Consider the following 18328-nt stretch of genomic DNA (forward strand, 5'->3'; position numbering starts at 1 on the left):
GTCGCAGCTACTTTTTTAGGTACAATTTTTTTATTTTTACAAAACAATACAAACTATAGAGCGGTTTTTGTTTCGAAGTTTGTATTTCTCTACGGCAACGGTTACGGCCGCTGTTGGCTTCAGCACCCGCCATCGGCTTCCTAGTGGCTTCCCATGATCTGCCGTTCGAGTCGAGCGGCGCCCTCCGTTCTCTGAGCCTGTCTGAGCATTCGGAACTTCTGAAAGTATTCGAAGGGATGGCAACGACGCGATCGGTGATTGCTTTCGATGGTTGAGCCGGGCATTGAGCTGCACAAGGGTCGCTCCTTCGATCACCGCCATGAAGGCCGACGGGAAAGACGAGCCGGTGATCACCAACAACCGCTTCACGGCACTGTGCCTGGCGTGGAACGTGATACTGTCCATTCTCATTGTGATCCTGAACAAATGGGTGTACGTGTACGTCAACTTTCCGAACATCACCATGACCATGTACCACTTTGCGATGACCTTCGCGGGCCTGCTAGTGTGCCGCGCGCTGAACGTGTTCCAAGTGAAGAAGCTGCCGCTGCGTCATATGTTGCCGCTCGCCACGACTTTCTGCGGCTTCGTGGTTTTCACCAACCTCTCCCTGGGTCACAACACGGTGGGGACCTACCAGATCATCAAGACGCTCACCATGCCCACCATCATGGTCATCCAGCACTACTGGTACAAGAAGAGCTTCTCGCTGGGCATCAAACTCACGCTGGTGAGCGCATGAAAAAACTCGGCAGCGTTGTTACGCAGGCTTGTCTTGGGAGCATATATTTGAGACCTACACTATTCAGAACGCACGCGTAATGGTAAAAGAACGCAGTGTAAGCACCGGCTGCAACATCATTTATAAGTTGCGAGTTTACTCGGCTGCACGGTCGACGGTGGCTTTATAATGTTTCTGTGCGTGATACTCCACGTTGTCACTAATTGACAGTCTCAAATGAGATGCTCTAGTTTCCTACCCTTTTGAAAGTGGCAGCTTTCTTGCATCAATAATTCCACTCTTTATAGAAGCCTGAAGAAGAATGTAAGAGCGTTTAGTATTCATGCCGAGAACGCTGATGTTTATGGCAGACTTGTGTACGAACCTGATGCAAACAGGTCTGCGCAGGTGCCGCTGACGTTGGGCGTGTATCTCAGCACCTACTATGACATCCGGTTTAACATCCTTGGCACATGCTACGCCCTGGCCGGTGTGGTCGTCACGTCCCTCTATCAAGTGGTGCGTACTTTGTAACACTTGGGCATTTCGTTTGCATGTTGCATAATTGCTCATTGCAGAATTTGCTCTGTTTGCCTCGGTGGCACAGCGATTATAGTGTGCGGCTGCTTACCTAATAGTGGCAGGCTCAATCCCGGCCGCTGCAGTCAAATTCCCATGGACGCAAAATGCAAGAGGCCGGTGTACTGTGAAATGTCATTGCATGTATAAGAAGGAACACAAGATGAGCAAAATTTTGGGGGCCCTCGACTGCTACATGCCTCATAATCATATCGTGCTTTTGCCACCTAAAACCCAGAATAATATTATTATTCAGATCCTGATATTATAGCTCATCTCATCTGACTTGTTGGCAAGACGTGCTTTGCGACATGTGTAGACTAGTGCAGCAAGTAACTACTACTCCAAATCAGTGCAGGCGTTCTTCAGATTGGTTTTTAGAGTGTGTTTGTGCACTGTATTTGTGCTGGCTTTCAAGTACAGTCTAACCTAAATAATGATAAGCATGGGTATAACAAATTAATTAAATTATTATAGCAAAGTAGGTCTTTAATGTTTCTCACCAGTAGCGACTTGTCACAGTTATCCGATGCAACAAAGGCTGAGGTGTTCGTTGGTTTGGGCAGGTCAGTGTGACATACTGCAAGCTTAACAAGTGTAGAAGATGAACATTAGTAGAAAACTTAGACACATTACCAGTGCATCACTGTAAACCAAGGTTTATTCAGAAACAAGCTTTTTATAATGTCTCCCAGCACATCTGACAACCATTATCATCGAAAACAAATGAACTGCATTTGTACATATGAATTCATGTGTATTTCTATGAACGCTAACAGTTGCGTGCTCACCATGTTACCGACGGTAGCAATAACCTCACTTGTCTGTTTAGCACTGGTCCTGTGTGCATGCATTTTCCTTTAGCATTAATCTATTTTGCTCGTCAACATCATTGCTGTAACAAAGTCCTTTTTGTGTGAGATGTTCTGTATTTGCTGCCTTTGACCTTTGCAACTTTGAACCAAGTTTGTCGGAGAAACGCATCTTTGACTGTGGTCGTAAATAGTTGATTCTTTCATCTCGTGCAGTGGGTGGGTGAGAAGCAAAAGGAATTCCAGGTGAACTCCATGCAGCTGCTCTTCTACCAAGCGCCCCTCTCAGCACTCATGCTGGTGGTGCTGGTGCCGATAGTCGAGCCACCCTGGGCGCCCGGAGGATTCCTCTATCAGCACTGGAGCTGGCTGCACTTGGTGGGTTCCCTGGTGGACTTGATGTTACGTAGCTCGCTTTCAGCTTTCTTCTGTGTCACTGCCTGTTGGTTTCTTTGGTGGTTTAGTGCACTTAACAAGGACTTTATATTTACGAGCATCTAAGGTGCTTGTTAAAATAAAAAGCCCTAGATACCTTATAAAGAGTGAAAAATGATTGTCAGCGTCAACATGACTGATACAAAAAATAGTCATATTATGGCACCACCTCATGACTTTATCATAACATGATGTCATCACATGGCATTGTCAATTGTTCAGTTGTCTAATTACGAAGGCAGTGCAGTACCATTATAAGTGCAGTAAGTTTTGAGGGCCTTCAATTGTGGAAGCAGGGCACTACCTTATTAGATGCAGAACAATGTGGGAGGTGGAGGGGGGAGGGATCAGTACATCGGCTGAGAGAAAAAAAAAAGATGGCTTTTTTGGTGAATGCACAAGGGACTAAGAGAGTTCTTCGCGAAACAGCACTCGGCTGTGCATTAGGTGTCACTTCAGCTTAGCTTAAACCATTTGCACTAAATCCACTTTGACATAAATGCATGAGACTGTCTTGTTTTCGAATCCTCCACAAGCCAATAATGAAAGTGTAACGAGACTGGCAGTGTTACAGGGCTTCTGACCTGATACTGTAGTGTAATGCGTGCAGCAGTAGTGAAGTTCCATCAAATTAACTCATGACATGCCTTTACTGTGCACACCTGTTTTATGAATATCTTAAGTGGTGTACAATTTGGACCTTTCTGGGCCCTCTGGTTCTGCTGTGTCTCTGAGGCACTCAGCTTACACACATCTCTTGGCCGAGACTCAATGCTGACATCTGTTGCAGATGCTGGTGCTGTCAACGGGTGTGGTGGCCTTCCTCGTGAATCTGTCTATATACTGGATCATCGGGAACACTTCTGCAGTCACGTATCCTTTATGTTCACTGCCATCTGCTGGTGATGGCTGCAAAACTGATCCAGTTGTGTTTGCCTGGTAACCTGAAACTTAGGATCGATTCCTTTGAGAAGGCCTAGACAAGTATACTATTGTAGAAAAACATTCATTCTTTTTCCCTCTGTTTCTTGATGTTGCAATATGAGGCGGAAATTCGTCAGAGGGAAGCGTGCTTTTTATTGTTAATTGCAACCATGTGGAGCCGAGTCCCTCTATTCTTACTCATCTTGTTCCTGAAGCGGTCATGATTTGCGGTATCCTGTTACAATACACAATAATCATGCGCTTCAAGCATCTTCCGAAGCACGTTGAACGAACCAACGCCACAATATGTGTACAATTTGAGTGTTGACTTGACGGAAAAGTAGAAAATGTAAGGGTGTGTGAATATTCAATATTTCAAATATTTTTCAAATAGTGTGCTATTAGATTCAATCACCACTGGAGTTTTGCTATTCAAACTTCCCAAAGACAAATACAGTCAACGTCCGATTGAAAAAGACCGTTCATAATTATTAAATGCTTCACCTCATCATACTCTCGTATTGCTGCAAAGCTGCTTTTTATAGTCCACCACAGTCGAATTTCTCAAAGACAATCGAATTACAACTAAACCCCCCCCCCCCTCAGAGTTTTGATATGCTTCACCTCATTACATTATTGTACTGTGGCAAAGCCACATTTCAAGCTCTGTTATCATCGAACATGTATTGCCTCAAGAAAACGCCAGTTCTAACATGGAGATGATAAATGTGGCTTAAGTAGGGACTCAATTAATGCTGTTTTTGACATGAAATTCGGGCAGCAAGTTCGAAAAAATTAAACACCGAAAATTTTTAATATCCAAAATTTTATATGTTTTATATATTGATGTCTACGAAGCAGATTTGGAATTCCGGATTTGAAGGAAGCACACTTTTGTCCGTCACATCAGTTGGGCTTCCACAAGTGTTGAAAGAGGAGGAGAGGCTGAGCGAATAGCATCTCTGCATCTCTGTAGGCAACACTACCGTTGCTAAAACATAGACAGAAATACAGTTTGGCCTCTGCGTTGCCTCATTCTTGTTAAGAGAACTATGGAACCCCGTTAGTGCTTCATCGACCTATCCATAAGAAACGTTTTCATGTTACTATAACTCTCAAGAATATGCTTGGGAATCCTCTACAACTTTGCTTAAAAGTATTCGAAAGATATTCTAGAGGCATACGAAAAATATTTGAAAAATATTCGATTTGCGCTGACACTTCCATATTCGAACTTGCTCCGCACCCAAAATTTTGCTATTAGCTCATTGCACAGCTCTAGAAAAAAGTCTTTCTATCATAAGTGACTTGTAAATGCCTGTTGTATGGCTTGCACACTTTTTTTTGCTTTGCTAACCATCAAAAGAAATGCTATTATACACCAAAATCTAGAGATGGGCATTGTCATACTTTTGAACAATGTGCGAGTCAAGGTGTTCTGGATCCATCGCACCTGTTTTTTATGCCTGAGTGTTCACATAGTCTGATGAGACTATTTGATAACAAACTTGAAAGAGTAGGCTGTTGTGCTTTTGCGTCAGCAAACTTGCACACAGGAGGAGCATGTTATATTGCATCTTGAATGATGAGGTTTACCCACTTATGAGCACATTTAGGGACCTCTTGTGCTTTTTCGATGGTAACCTAATAATCTCCTTCAAGAGTATAGTGAAGTGTGATTGACTTGCCGTTGTTAACATAGTTAAAAAAGGCAGAGCACAAGCAACGAATTCGATGCATGCGCATTGTATGTGCAAACATATAGAACTTAGTTCTCATTCAAATTCTGAGATAAAAAAAAATACAAATACTGCATTGAAACACAAGACAGCATACTACAACTGGATAATTGTGCAAATGCTCTCATTATATGCTTAGCTATCCAGGCCCATATTATGTAGGGATAGTTTGGTTTAATGCTATTCACTTCTTATTATCTGTCACACTGAATGCCCGATTATGGTCGTAGGTGGAAAACAACATTTCTGAACCATTAAGAAAGGGCGAAAATAAAATTCTACAATTATATTGCATATGTAACATGGGCCCGCTTGCCGCTTGTGCATAAATTAATCCCTTGCTTTATGGGCAAACACTTATATTTAACACAGCCACATTGAGCATGTGTAACATCTTTGTTACATTTTGCGTTTTCGGCTGCTGACCCAAAAGTCATGGGATCGAATTCCGGCCACCGCGACTGCATGATGATAGAAGCGAAATGCGAGACGCCCGTTTACTTAGATTTAGGGGCAGGATACAGAACACCGGATGGTCAAAATTTCCTGAGCCCTTCATAACCGTAATGTGGTTCTGGGACATAAAACTCCTAAAACTATTATTATATCCCATGTTGAATTTATCTTGAGTGTATAGTCATAACACACATGTCGGCGAAAAATATGGCAGCTTTTCTTTACATTTTCTAACTTGTTATATCTGCGTTCTTTGTGCCATCAAGATGAAATGACAAAAATGGAAAAGCGAAAGGGCCGTGTATCAGGCATTCATTCATTTCTTCATTCCTTCCCTCTTTTGTTGCCTGTGAAATCCGGTTATTTCAGTAATGCCTCATTGTAGCATATAATAGTTAGAAAGATGCATCATTATCATGCTCCTTGACCATGTGGCCACAGCTACAACGTGGTGGGCCACATGAAGCTGATGCTCGTGCTCGTGGGCGGCTTCGTCGTCTTCCAGGACCCCGTACATACCGAGCAGGCCATCGGCATTGTGGTCACGCTGACGGGCGTGCTTCTGTACACGTACATCAAGGTGCAGCAAAGCGCGAAGGAGAGGCCGGTGGGAGCCAAAGCCACAATGGCATAGCCCTTGCAGTTGCACTCAGTCTCAGTCTAGCTACTCCGACAAGATCAAGCATAGAGCATACAGGATGCACCTGCTGCGGTGGCTGGCAGCACCAACATTTTGTTGCCGGTAGTGAGGTTGCTGGTTCATTTCCCAGCCTCGATTGCATTATGTGAATGCAAAGGTGATGTCACAGCCCTAGATGAGGGCCACTCCAGTAGGGTGGCGTATCAGTCGTGCTTCAGGAGGCCGGAGAATAGCACTGACAGTATGTTGCCAATAGCGAGGCTGCAGATTCAATTCCCTGCCTAGAGTGCACGTACACCAGTGCTCCTTTCAATCCACAGTTTACTTTGTGCCATGATTTTCGATTATGTTGAGGTGTGCCCTGTATATACACTCGAGCCCACCTGTAGTATTATGATCAACTTTTCTGCGCAAGACACGTTTGTTATAATTGGGCTTTCCCCTCGCATTTAGTGATAAGAAAGAGGAAAATATTGATTTACAAAGGTGGCGCTTACTGCATTTATGCATACTGGCAGAAATTGGCAGCTAAGATCTTTTTCAGGATTGTCAAGCTGGTGACAGCTCTCCCCGGTTTTTACGAGCTTTGAATGTGTTCATACGTAAGGCCCCTTTGAATACTCTTCACATGCGAAAGCCGTCATAGCTCTTCAAAATTGCTTCATTGTACCACTAGTCTTGCCAAGACATCTATGTCATTGGCATAAATGGTGTACTGTTTCAAAGACTTACGTTGACACTTAAGTTTCACCATTCCAAGCAGGAGGAAACAGGGCCAGTAAACACGCTCCGACTTTTTTTTCTTTTTCCACCCCTCAAACGAGCTCTCGTCAATTTATACAGTAGGCTGCGGTAATCACATTTTCCGTATATTACAGTAAGGCACGTTGTGCCGACCTTCTATTTCCAGAAACGATTTCCGCGCCTATTTCCTTCACCTGACCAATCTCCCTCCTGCGTGCAGTGATGCATGCTTGCCCATGGGAAACTTTACGTACGTCTGAGCTTGTCAATCGGTTCTTTGCTCTATGAAACTGGGCCTTGGCCCTGCAGTGATGCAGTTTTGATCACGCAGTCTGAAATGTCATTTTCTTGTGGTACCCTGTGTTGTTTTGTAGATTCTGAGACTACCAGGAGAAGCAGCATTGCCAGAGCCAAAGCCTCTGAGATAAAGAGGCATCTCCACTAAGGGAGGGGTGCTTCTCGAACGGCGCCCATGTTAGAAATATCGTGCTAGGTCGTTGGATGTGCACCGATGACATGTCTATGACGCTGTGTCACGTTGCCGAAGTGGGCAGAGTAACGACAGTGGGTATGCCTCCCCCTCCCAATATTGAAAAGGGGCGGCAAGGCCGCGCAAAAATTTGAAACCAGCTGGATCAGATGTTCCAACCCCTATAACTTCCTTATTATAGCATGTATTGACAAAACTCTTGCAGTAGCATGTTCACATAGCAAAAGTGCGCATATTTATTTTCATAACAATTTTTGTGATTTAGCATTGTTTTCTGGCTCTTTGAAAATCAATTTCCTTTTATTATTTACTGTTTTGACCTCTTTACGTGGTGCCTTTGGCATTTTCCTTCAATCTAAAAGTCAGACTTCAGGACACTGCTCTTTGTCATATATGGACTGCAGTGAACATAATCGTTACCATGCCAGCCACTATGTAATTAAGTGGATGGCTTGGCCTGAGGGCACTACTTCTTAAATGACCTGCAATGCTTATATGGAAGATCTGGTAAATATAATAGAACAAATGGTGCAACAGGTTAGCATGAAGGCAGGCTCAGACTTTAGTCCCACCGGAATCTCGTCTCTTAATCACTGCCCTTTCGAGATGGTAATATACGAACCATATGGAAACGCCTAATAAACATCTGTCTTATTACAGTCGTGTATCCCTTCCGTAATCACGCGACATTCTCAAATGGCAGATTTGCCTATCGATTCAGATCGTGTACTCTTCGTGGTTGATGTGCATGTTGACTTTGTCAGCACGATTTTCAAACAGATGAAGAGCTGCATCACTTGTGCATATGTTAGTTGGCTTTAGCCTAACTGTGATGTCCGGCTCTTTCCAATTGCACTGCTGGTATCAAACTACTATGGCTTAACAAGCTTCCTTGCAATGATAGGGAGCATGGGCACTCCACTAGCCATACAGTTTCATTAGCCTGTGTGATGTCTCTATTGCAACAGAACTTGCACAAGGCAAAACAGAAGAATGAGAAATGAAAAAATGAAATTTAAAATGACAGTGATTGGCTGCATTCAAGCAATATTCTTGGTCGGGGACCACTGTTTTGTGAAGCTGCTGCACTGTCCCAGTTTAGTATGTTTGTTGTATGTGAACCAACCAGGTGCTCATTTGCCGTAACTTCTCATGGAGCCCCTTTGGTTGAAAACAATTATTCTTTTGTGGCCATAAGCTCACTTCAATTGGAAACGTCATATGTTTCTTGAACTGCGCTGTTGACTCAAAGCCTTTTACAACAGTGGCATTCATGGCACATTGGCACATGTGTAGCTCAAAATCCAGTTTGGGGTCTTCAAAACATCACAATGTTCTCACTCCATGGTTGCTTTTTTAATTGCAAAGAATGAAAAAAGGTGTGTCTACATCTTCATTCTGTGGCCTGAGCTTTCCCATTATGCAATGCTATGCACATGTTGTGGCTTTAGTTCCCACCTACCGTACGTAGACTCTTTAGTACAAGCTGTCTGTTCCTAGATCACTCAACTGAGGACCAGCGTTGGTGGTGATTGGGTGGCTGATAGTTTGGTGGTCGCTGGCTTTTTCAGAAATAACCATAACGTGTGCAAGTACAACGTATAGAAGAGGGGCAGTGAAGTTATGACATGTCTATTTCCGATGAAGACAGTTTGGAATTTAAGCAGGAAGGAGTTGGCAGCGTGACAGAAAAGACACAAATGACTCAACAGAAGAGGTTGAGCATTGACAAGCTTCGTCATTCTTAACACCAGGCAACGCTAACGCATGTGCTCTTCCATAAGGAATGAGTTACTGCTTTTCATACGTCTGTTTCACTTGTCTGAGTGGTTGTGTCATTTGTCCTTGTTTGTTGCTGCACAGCTAAAGGAGACCACCAAAGCTGCGCTGCCTTCACCAGCCGAAGCCAAGCCGCTCATCAAAACCTAGTCAAATACAAACCATGTTCCTCTGCCTTACAGGCAGACCTCACTTGCAACAAATATGTGATCAGGATTTGTTACAGCCTGGTCACTTTTGTATTAAACACTTGTTTTGGTCACCATTTAGCTGTGTGTTTTTTTTTTCACTTGCAGACTTCTCTATGTCTTTGATAATGTAACAGCCGATTTCTGTTACCATATTAGTCTACTTCCAAGCAGTTAACTTCAACTCAGCTCATTCGAATTAGTCATAAAAAGTTTTGTGTTAGCTAACTGTATTATGAAACATGTTTTCAGGCTGCTGAGCTCGAATCAGGCTACGGGTTCATTCTTCATTTGCATGGCCAAACAATGCAGCTAAAGTTAACCAGTTAGGGGACAATACAAAAAGTTGCATGTCAGAATGTGGCCATTTGCAATGTCAAAGCTGCTAATCTGCAACACTGAAATTTTAGCATTTATAGTGCCTCTCTATAAAGCTTCCACATTATCCTACTCCATTTAAGACTGAGATATTTAAGGTGCACATAAAACCCTGGATTGCATAACAAGTTGTGGAATCATCACTTACTGCCAGAAGCTTAAATCTACACTGAACTTTGGTTTGATTTCATAATAAAATTAGGGGACCCTAAAGCTGCACCTTTAGGAGTTGAATGCGATAGTGTTCCTAGTGCGTATTTCAAACACTTAATGCATGAAACCTTTTCCAATTTGCTATGCGCCCACTACGTGGCCTTAAGGGAATAGGCGTGATAGCGTGTGTGCCTTTTGTAGTGGGGTACTGGCTTTCAACCATGGGACTATATTGATAATCGCATATTCTGACGTCCCTTGGCAATGAACGCTTGTACCACGCATTATTACAGAAATATTTCATGTTCCATTGTGAAGAATGTATAAGAGACGCGTGTGTTTGTCAAGCATGAAAGCTACTTTCACTGCGTTTCCAAGCAGAGGAAGTTCTTTTCACTTTTTTCACAAGCAGAGGCGTGGCCATGTGGTAGAACATCTGTTTGCCACGCAAATGACCGGGTTCGGTCTCCACTGGGACCAGTACAACCCTGGTTTGGTCCCCACTCTGCTCCAGGATTTTTTTATAATTCATTAATTTTTTTATTTGCATCATTCTCGATTTTTCGGTCACGCATAGGATAATGATTTTTTGCTCACAACCACCGATGCTGACACCGGAATTTCTGTGGAACGATCTCTTTAACGCTATCACATTAAAAATGTCTAAATGCATAAATGTAAAGAAATTTGGTGTTCACACTTTGATTAAAGCATATTTCATCATTTTTTTTTTTGTTATGACCATGTCTGTGTAGGTTACACCGGATGTAACACGTTCCTATGTTACTTTCATTATTTACAATACTACCAGCCCCAATAGGAGTTCTTGTATGGTGGTATAGACAATTTTGTGCATAACAGCTTGTAGCACAGCACCAGTCATTGCAGCAGCCACTATTTGAGCATCCTAGGTGGGTTGTCACCGTCGCCGTGATGTTCCGAGAAAAGCCTAAGCCCTGTATTCAGAAACGCTCCTTGACTTGCCCCCGCCATCAATGCAGGGCGTTTGAAACGCATTTGTTCCGCCTTGGCACCGCATGCGGGAGTGCGTTCGAAACGTGTTTGTGCTGCATTGAAGGCGATGGCAAGTTAAAGTCAAGGAAGTATTTGAATATGGGGGTAAGTGTGGTTATGCTGGCTAAGGAATAGAGCTTCTTCCAGGCTGCGCATGTCCAGGTGTTTTACCACCGCGCTGTCTTGAGCACCTTTTTGTGGTGAGATGTCGCCGGTCTTGATTTAATCGGTAACCGAACGTTAACACAAAACTTTTTGCGGCTAATAAAACGCGAGCATTACGTTGTGTAGGCATCTAAACAATAGCACGCACGACGATAGACTTGCATGCTGCACAAATATTACAGGACACGCAATTGCATCGAGCGCTAGCTGTGAACTCAAAATAGAAGTGGGCGCTTAGGGTTTGCGTGATCAGCGCATCGCACTGCCCCTATCGTAAAGCTTCCCCACAGCTGGCACCGAGTCGATGCGGGTGCGATGGGGCAGTTGCGATCGCGCAGGCGTTAGCTAGCTCGCGCCAACGTTACTAGAAAATTCTAGCAACGTTGGCTCGCGCAGCCACACGCATATCCCGGCACACCACAGTGCTGGACACAGCACAGGAAGTGCTGCACACTGTTGATGTTGATTTGACCGCAAAGATCGGCCGGCTCGATCGAAATGCGAAGAGAGTCATAGCGCGAGAACAGAACGACGACACGGAGACAAAACATTGAAAGGGGGAAATGGTGCATCTTAGCTGTTGTAACTACATTTTCACCACTGCGGTCTGAAACAGTATAGTAAGATTGCCCTTTCTCTTCTGCGGCGTTGTATTATTAGCGGAAGACTATCGTCATCATCATTTTAATAGCGGAAGCTATCATCATCACAAACGTGCACGTGTTTTCTCACGGAGCTTCCTCCGTGTGCTTTCTGCACCATGTTCCGCCACAGAACATCTAGATGTTCCGCTCACAGAGCGGTTCTGCTCGAGGCTAGAAGAACACGTGCGCCGATTTGTTCGTCGCGGGACGCGATAACTCAGGTGAGTGAGAGAACAATTATGGATTGTGGGAAAGAGAGAAAGAAAAACAAGGACAGGCAGAGAACAAAGAAAATCAGAGCTAAAGAAAAAAAAAACAGTTGCAGCGAGAAATAAAAAAGGCCGAAGAAAAAAATAGAAATAAACACAGACAAAAAGAAGAAAGAAACCAGGCAGTACGTCCAGCTCCGCACTTCCTGCAGGTGCTCCACTGTGTTTGATTACATCAACGCAACTAAAAGATTACCGAGCTAGTGAAGCCTAACCCTAACCTTGTCAGATCTATAGTTTATAATTCGTAGCTATGTCTATCAAAAACAAGAGATGGTTTGACCGCTTGCTCAGCAAACATTTTTGTTTTTTTTGGTAGTATTATTTTTAAACTACTTTTTCAGATTGGCTTCATTTTCAATATAGTTTCATTTAAGTATCCTGCCGCCCGGTTCTTGGCCCATCCCCCTCTGTGGGTGAGCGCCATCCATCAGAGGTCATCAGCATCCTGCAGGTTTCACGCACTAAGGCACGAAGCTGACTTATTCTTAGATATTGTGTTTATGTTAAATTTCTTGTTCCTCTGCGCTATATTATTTGTGAGGTCAAACCTTCCCCCTCTCCACATTGGTCACTTCCGAGGCCACTGACAATATGCGCGGTACGTACCATTTGCAAGCAAGAGAAATCTTGCATTAATGAAGTCGCCGTTATTTAACACGCTGCTATTTAGCATTCTGAACATTCTGCTATTAATATTCTGGCAGCTTTGTTTCCTTGTGAGGAAACACTACCTGAAAATTTGTCTCACAAATAAGAAAACCAACCGCAAAATTTTGGAGCAAGATCGAAACTAAAAATTGTCACGGGCAACGCAGTAAATAAAAGTTCGTCTGACTGAGGAACGCAGCACGTGGCAGTCGTACGTTGCCCATTCACTGAACTTTGATTATATAAACTGCATATGATGCAGTGACAGCGAATGAATCTAACCTTTAGATACTTCTTTTTTTCTTTTTCCGCGTCAGCACTTTGAATGACGTCTAGGAAGCGATCAATTGACCCTCACCAATTTTAAAAATGCCACGAAAGAGTTCGGTTTCCCAGTAATATTTTCGGAGAGAAAATTAAGGGCACCTTTTAGAAGCTCGCGACGACTCAGAACGCGGCTGCGGTAATCTCATTTTTCCACAGAACATCTACAATCAATTTTATGCTTTGTCTTACGCAATATTGTCGACAAAGAAAATATATTGCTGTCAGATTTTTTTTTTTTTTGCTGATTTACACGCTGAATCATGCGTACTAGCTGAACACAGGACTGATGATTCGATGAGCGGATGGTCTATAGCGATCCCGTATTCCAAGAGATGAAAAAGAATTTCCTGATAAATTAAATCGTCGTCTGTATAGCCAGTTTGTACAAACCTTGCACGTTCCTATTATCTACTTTTTTGGAATAAATATCCAATTTCTTACACCACGAATATGTTTCGTTTCCCAGTTATGCACTTGCGTTGCTTTATTACCCGTACATGCGCATCAGTATATGAAGATTTGAAAATGAAAGAACCTCCTGTTCTCCTCGTGCATTCGCATTCTGAGTAGCAAGAATTAGGCTGCGAACGGCGGTGACGCTTTTTTCGTTGCATAAACTTTAACCATAGAAACAAACACGTACCCGAGTCAAACGCCCGCAATCTTTTGGTAACAGATCCTCCAAGTCCGAATTGGTGCACATTTTTATTCCTTGTGCTTAATAATGTAACTGTTGCGCTTCGATCTAATCGCTCACGTTCAAAGCGCAACTCCGCAAAAGCACTGTTTCTTTTTTTTTTCTTGCTCGAGGGACGATAGCGAGGGGGGGTGACGCCCACAAACTTCAAACGGGCGCAATGGGTTCATGCAGCAAATCCTTAGAATTCGCTATCTTAGCCTACGTCGCAGTTTCGTTAAGAAGAAGCCTTTTTTTTTTTTTTTCCCTCATTCATTCAGTGCGAATGCACATGTGAGCGAAATGGATGCACTGTTGCGAATGCAGAATGCCGACACGGGACAGAAAAGTTTTCAGAGCAGGGTATCCGAGAACAATCGGCCACTCCCACCAGCCAACACACGCAACCTGGCAGTATGCAGACACAGCCTGTATTTCCTAGAGTAGCCTGCAGAGCTTTAACGGCTGTACCTATCAATTAAATGCTGCTTTGCGCAACCACGACCAGGAGAGTGAAAGTTTTTCTGAGCTCTCTGAACTGCGCGAATGCCTGCAGTGTTCTCCCCTTCTCTCCATACACTCCCTGCATGTGCCAGTTGCCGCTGTCAGCGCGGTAGCGCACCAACTGTTTGGTCGAGCCAGGAGTGGCTGAAAATGTCGTCCCACCAAAATGGGAAATAAAACTTCAAGTAACTGCAAAGCAGATCGCATGAAATAATCACGAAAAATGTTTTACATTTTTTGTAAGTGTTCCGGTGCACAAATTTTGTTGGTTATGTGTTTCTACCCTGATATTGAATGTTGTTTATCATCCGGGCATCTTCGGTTTCTACACTAGCATTGTGGGTATGATTCAAGATGGCGGCACCCATATTGAAGTGGAAGCGCGTTACAAATACAACAGGACCAGCGCCAAGGCCTCGTCATGGTCACCGAGCTGTTGCTATCAAAGATTTAATGATCGTGTTCGGCGGTGGCAACGAAGGGATAGTGGATGAACTTCACGTCTACAACACATGTAAGAACTTTGGCGGGCTCGGCTTCCGTGCAGCTTGCTAACATGGCGCCGTGTATTGTCTATGGGTGCAGGAGTTGGAACCGCACGAGCCGTGATTGTTCTCGGCACCCTTCGTTTTATTGCATAGTGGTCAGGGAAGCATATAAAGTTGCTTTGCGCGCGTTGCGATCCTTGACTGCTCGCTAATGAACGATCTGACGCTGATCGTAACGCACTTTCGGCGTCATATCCAACATGGCGGCGCCCTATGAGTGTCATGAGAAAACGTTTCGTGCAGTTTTCGTCGAGTGCTGTGAAGAAAAAATTATCGGACCGGCTCGATGTTGGCCGCGATGCCCCGGGCGTTGTTGCTTTGCGTTGTCTTCGCGATCTGCGGTGAACAGCAAAAGTGCGAGCCGATTGTGTTAGGCGGTCCTGAGAACTTCTCCCAAGATGGCGTCTGTTTGTACTATGTTCGCTACCATGGCGGGCGCAGTGCGCGCGCGCTAGTTGACGGAAGTTTGGAATATATAGCGTTGTTTTCGCACCATCGGCGTACTGTTAAGAACGCGTACGTCACCTTTAAGTTTCGTCGACTTCTGTGAAACGCTGAGTGAAAGCGGTAGTGTAGGGGCGTCTGAATGTGTTCCTGCTCTGTGCTAGTCGTCGCTCCTATGCGCCGGTTAGGCCTAAGCCGCGTCAGATCGTACGCGGCGCCTCTGCTGGTGGCTGGTGCGCTGCCGCCGGATTCTTTGCGGCGCCTTTTTTGTTTTTGCAGCAACAGTGTTGCCATTTCTACGTGCCGCAGTTATTTTCGGTTTCTGAAACTTTAGAAGCCAAAGCATAGCTTAAGATCGTTCCGATCGCAGTGCCCGTTATAACTTTACTCGGAGCTCTTCAGTGGTTCGTATTTGATGTGTTCGCTGGGTTTATGTCGCCCATTGCGTAATCCCGCCGTACAGTTTCGTTATATTTTTGAAGTTCAGCGATATGTGGTAGTCTTGAGCTGCAAACCATGGTGTGCACGTTGAAGACGCTCTCTGTTGCTGATCTCCGATGGTGTTCGAACGATCTAGGGTGACTTCAAGCGTTTCAATTTCATCAATTCCCTTTCGCTTTCATGGACACTGCTTTCTGGCAGTTTCAGATCCGCCAAAATTTAGGTTATTTGTAAACTGACGATGAGAAAGAAACTGGTCTGTGGAACGCCAAAATTCGGACAATCTGAATGGTGCGCATCATTATTTGCTTACAGAAACTTCGGGTGCGTGTAAAAAAAGTTTTTATGCATGGGAAAATGTGGAATGTAAAAATTAGGGCTCACACAAATTGCACCACAGCAATATATGGATAAATGTTTGCATGATTAAGAACTAGTGCATTTAATTCTTTCAGTTTTCACAAGTTAAATACGTCATGATTAGTTATCGAGCTTATTTTTTGAAATATTGCCAGAATGAGCAGTTGAACAGTTCTGGCTTCAGTTTAAATGGTGTAATATTAGGGTGGCATAAGGAAGCGGCCTTGGGGTAACTTTAAATGGTCATCTGCTGTTATGTTACTGGTGTTACTCTTGACCACTTACGTTTTGAGGTTTTAGCAGAAAAAATGCAGTGGTTCCTGGTTTTTTGCCCGCACACCCATCAACCACATGGAGGCCATTATTGACGAGGTGCCGCACAATGGGGCTCAAGGTTTGAAGCTTCATCTGTCTCGAATGTCACCCTGTTGATCAACGCGAGAGGGGGGGGGGAGATTGAAGAAATTCAGATATATTCCTGGGCACTACGAAATTCAGGCACAGGAATATCACCCAACCCAATCTCAACTGGGCCCGCTCTGTTCAGTGGCAGCAACGACAAACAGCTTGCTACACTAATCCCATCATTATGAATCACTTGCACCTTGATTTGTATACGACAGACTTTTGCAAGTGCTGCACTATTTTAGGGCCACACTAGCGCATATTCTCTAGGAGTTTCCATCACTAATTGGCAGAACTAGGGACACTGCTTCCAATTACTTTCGGGTGCTTTAGAAGGTCACCCTGCTCAGCCTGGGATTAGACCACGAAATCTGCGATCCAGCAGGACAAGAAAACCGCCGGTAGATGCGATATCTCGGCCAGCTCCTAGGCGAGAACCCAGCTTGGAAACCTGCGGGAACTCAACAAACTTATTCACTCGCTCACTAAGTTACAGCAGCTGCTCCTCTAGGATTTTTCGAGAGTCAATGAAAGGATTAAGTTGCAAAATACATGGTCATGTGTTGAGCGACCTCATACACGACAAAAAAAAAAAATTGGAAAGGGAAAGCCAACTTTACAGAGACATGAGCTGCAGTGGTGTACTGCATTTTGTTGTGCATTGTGCACAAGCACAACAGAAAAATACTGGAATTACTGTACATTAAATGTCGATGAGGGCCTTGTGAACACACTGAGAATTTAATCAGAACAGAAACAAACATTAGCATCTATGGCAAAATCAAGTAATTTAATACTTCTTACTTGAGCGACGACGACCACGGTGTCGGCGGCAACTTTCTTCACTCACGGCTCCCGCACTCGGCCACTCTTCAAAAAGTTGTGACCCTTCAGGGCCTTTCTGGACTTGATCTGCTCCCGGGTTTTCAAACTCGTTCTCGAACGAGAAATTTATAAATATCGCAGCTGTTGATGCATGGCCACAACTCCGCGTCACTTACACAGTCGGCTTTCCAGAGGTAGCGCTGCGGTGTAGTCTTCTGGTGAGGCTGACATCGTGCTCGACGCTTCCTGGAGTTAGATCTGCCTCGCCTAAGCACTCGATCATGCTTGTAAGTTACGCTAACGCCTGGAAACACGACTGCGCTGCTGCACTCCCCAGCCGCCTCTGACAAAAAAATGGCTGCCTACCCAGCGTGCATAGCGTCGCCGCCGTTCATGCAAGCTCCCTATTGTGATACAGACATCATCTTGTACGAGGGGGTATTCATTCATTGCCTCGTTCAAGTTTGGTAGGGGTCCTCGGGCATCAACGTCACACCAGTTGTATATTTTGGAAAGCTAGGCTGAGTGTAGTCATTCCATGACATCGTCATGTGCTGTGCTTCTTCTAGTTTCACTTCTATGACTTCATGCGCCCTCCTTTCAATCTTTTCTCTCTTTTTTTTTTCTAAGGCAGTCTTATACCCGAGTGAAAATTGTTTTTGACTGTGGTGGCTTTTGTGTCTGTGCTTGCAGCTACTAACCAGTGGTTTGTGCCACCGGTCAAAGGAGACATTCCTCCGGGCTGTGCTGCCTATGGGTTTGTGTGCGATGGAACGCGACTGCTGGTTTTCGGTGGCATGGTGGAGTACGGCAAGTACTCCAACGAGCTGTACGAGCTGCAGGCCAGCCGATGGGAGTGGAAGCGGCTTAAACCGCGGCCGCCCCGGGGTGCCCCGGGGCCCCCGTGCCCGCGCCTGGGACACAGCTTCACACTCATCGGCAACAAAGCCTTCCTCTTTGGCGGGCTGGCCAATGACAGTGATGACCCCAAGAACAACATCCCTCGGTGAGGGATGC

At 44.5% G+C, this 18328-nt stretch overlaps 2 protein-coding genes across 3 annotated transcripts in view; both read left to right on the forward strand.

The window, feature by feature from the left end:
• The first annotated feature begins 174 nt into the window (after positions 1-174).
• LOC119174883 (solute carrier family 35 member E3) lies at positions 175-9584 on the forward strand. Of its 2 annotated transcripts, none has more exons than XM_075895001.1 (6): positions 175-730; positions 1130-1240; positions 2329-2490; positions 3338-3420; positions 6108-6273; positions 9404-9584. In XM_075895001.1, exons 1-6 carry the CDS (start codon positions 320-322, stop codon positions 9467-9469), a joined length of 999 nt encoding a protein of 332 aa, XP_075751116.1. In that variant the 5' UTR covers positions 175-319; the 3' UTR covers positions 9470-9584. The 2 variants fall into 2 exon arrangements, with proteins under 2 accessions (XP_075751116.1, XP_037281897.2); XM_037426000.2 differs by having other exon boundaries at positions 6108-6246.
• A 5040-nt stretch (positions 9585-14624) lies between these two features.
• The window catches only part of Hcf (Host cell factor), a 77965-nt gene continuing 74261 nt past the window's right edge, over positions 14625-18328 (forward strand). The window contains exons 1-2 of the mRNA XM_037424741.2: positions 14625-14802; positions 18005-18317. Of these exons, the coding sequence (XP_037280638.2) occupies positions 14643-14802; positions 18005-18317 (473 nt within the window). The 5' untranslated portion in view covers positions 14625-14642. The remainder of the gene's footprint in view (positions 14803-18004; positions 18318-18328) is intronic.

Source organism: Rhipicephalus microplus, chromosome 5, assembly GCF_043290135.1.
Source record: "Rhipicephalus microplus isolate Deutch F79 chromosome 5, USDA_Rmic, whole genome shotgun sequence".
NCBI lineage: Eukaryota > Metazoa > Arthropoda > Arachnida > Ixodida > Ixodidae > Rhipicephalus > Rhipicephalus microplus.

What these genes read in the sequence shown, in the direction of transcription:
- LOC119174883 (XM_075895001.1), top strand. Translation starts at nt 320, where the DNA reads ATGAAGGCCGACGGGAAAGACGAGCCGGTGATCACCAACAACCGCTTC. An exon ending in TGGGCATCAAACTCACGCTG is followed by an intron (nt 731 to 1,129) that starts GTGAGCGCATGA and finishes AGGTCTGCGCAG; the next exon opens with GTGCCGCTGACGTTGGGCGT. An exon ending in AAAGCGCGAAGGAGAGGCCG is followed by an intron (nt 6,274 to 9,403) that starts GTGGGAGCCAAA and finishes GTTGCTGCACAG; the next exon opens with CTAAAGGAGACCACCAAAGC.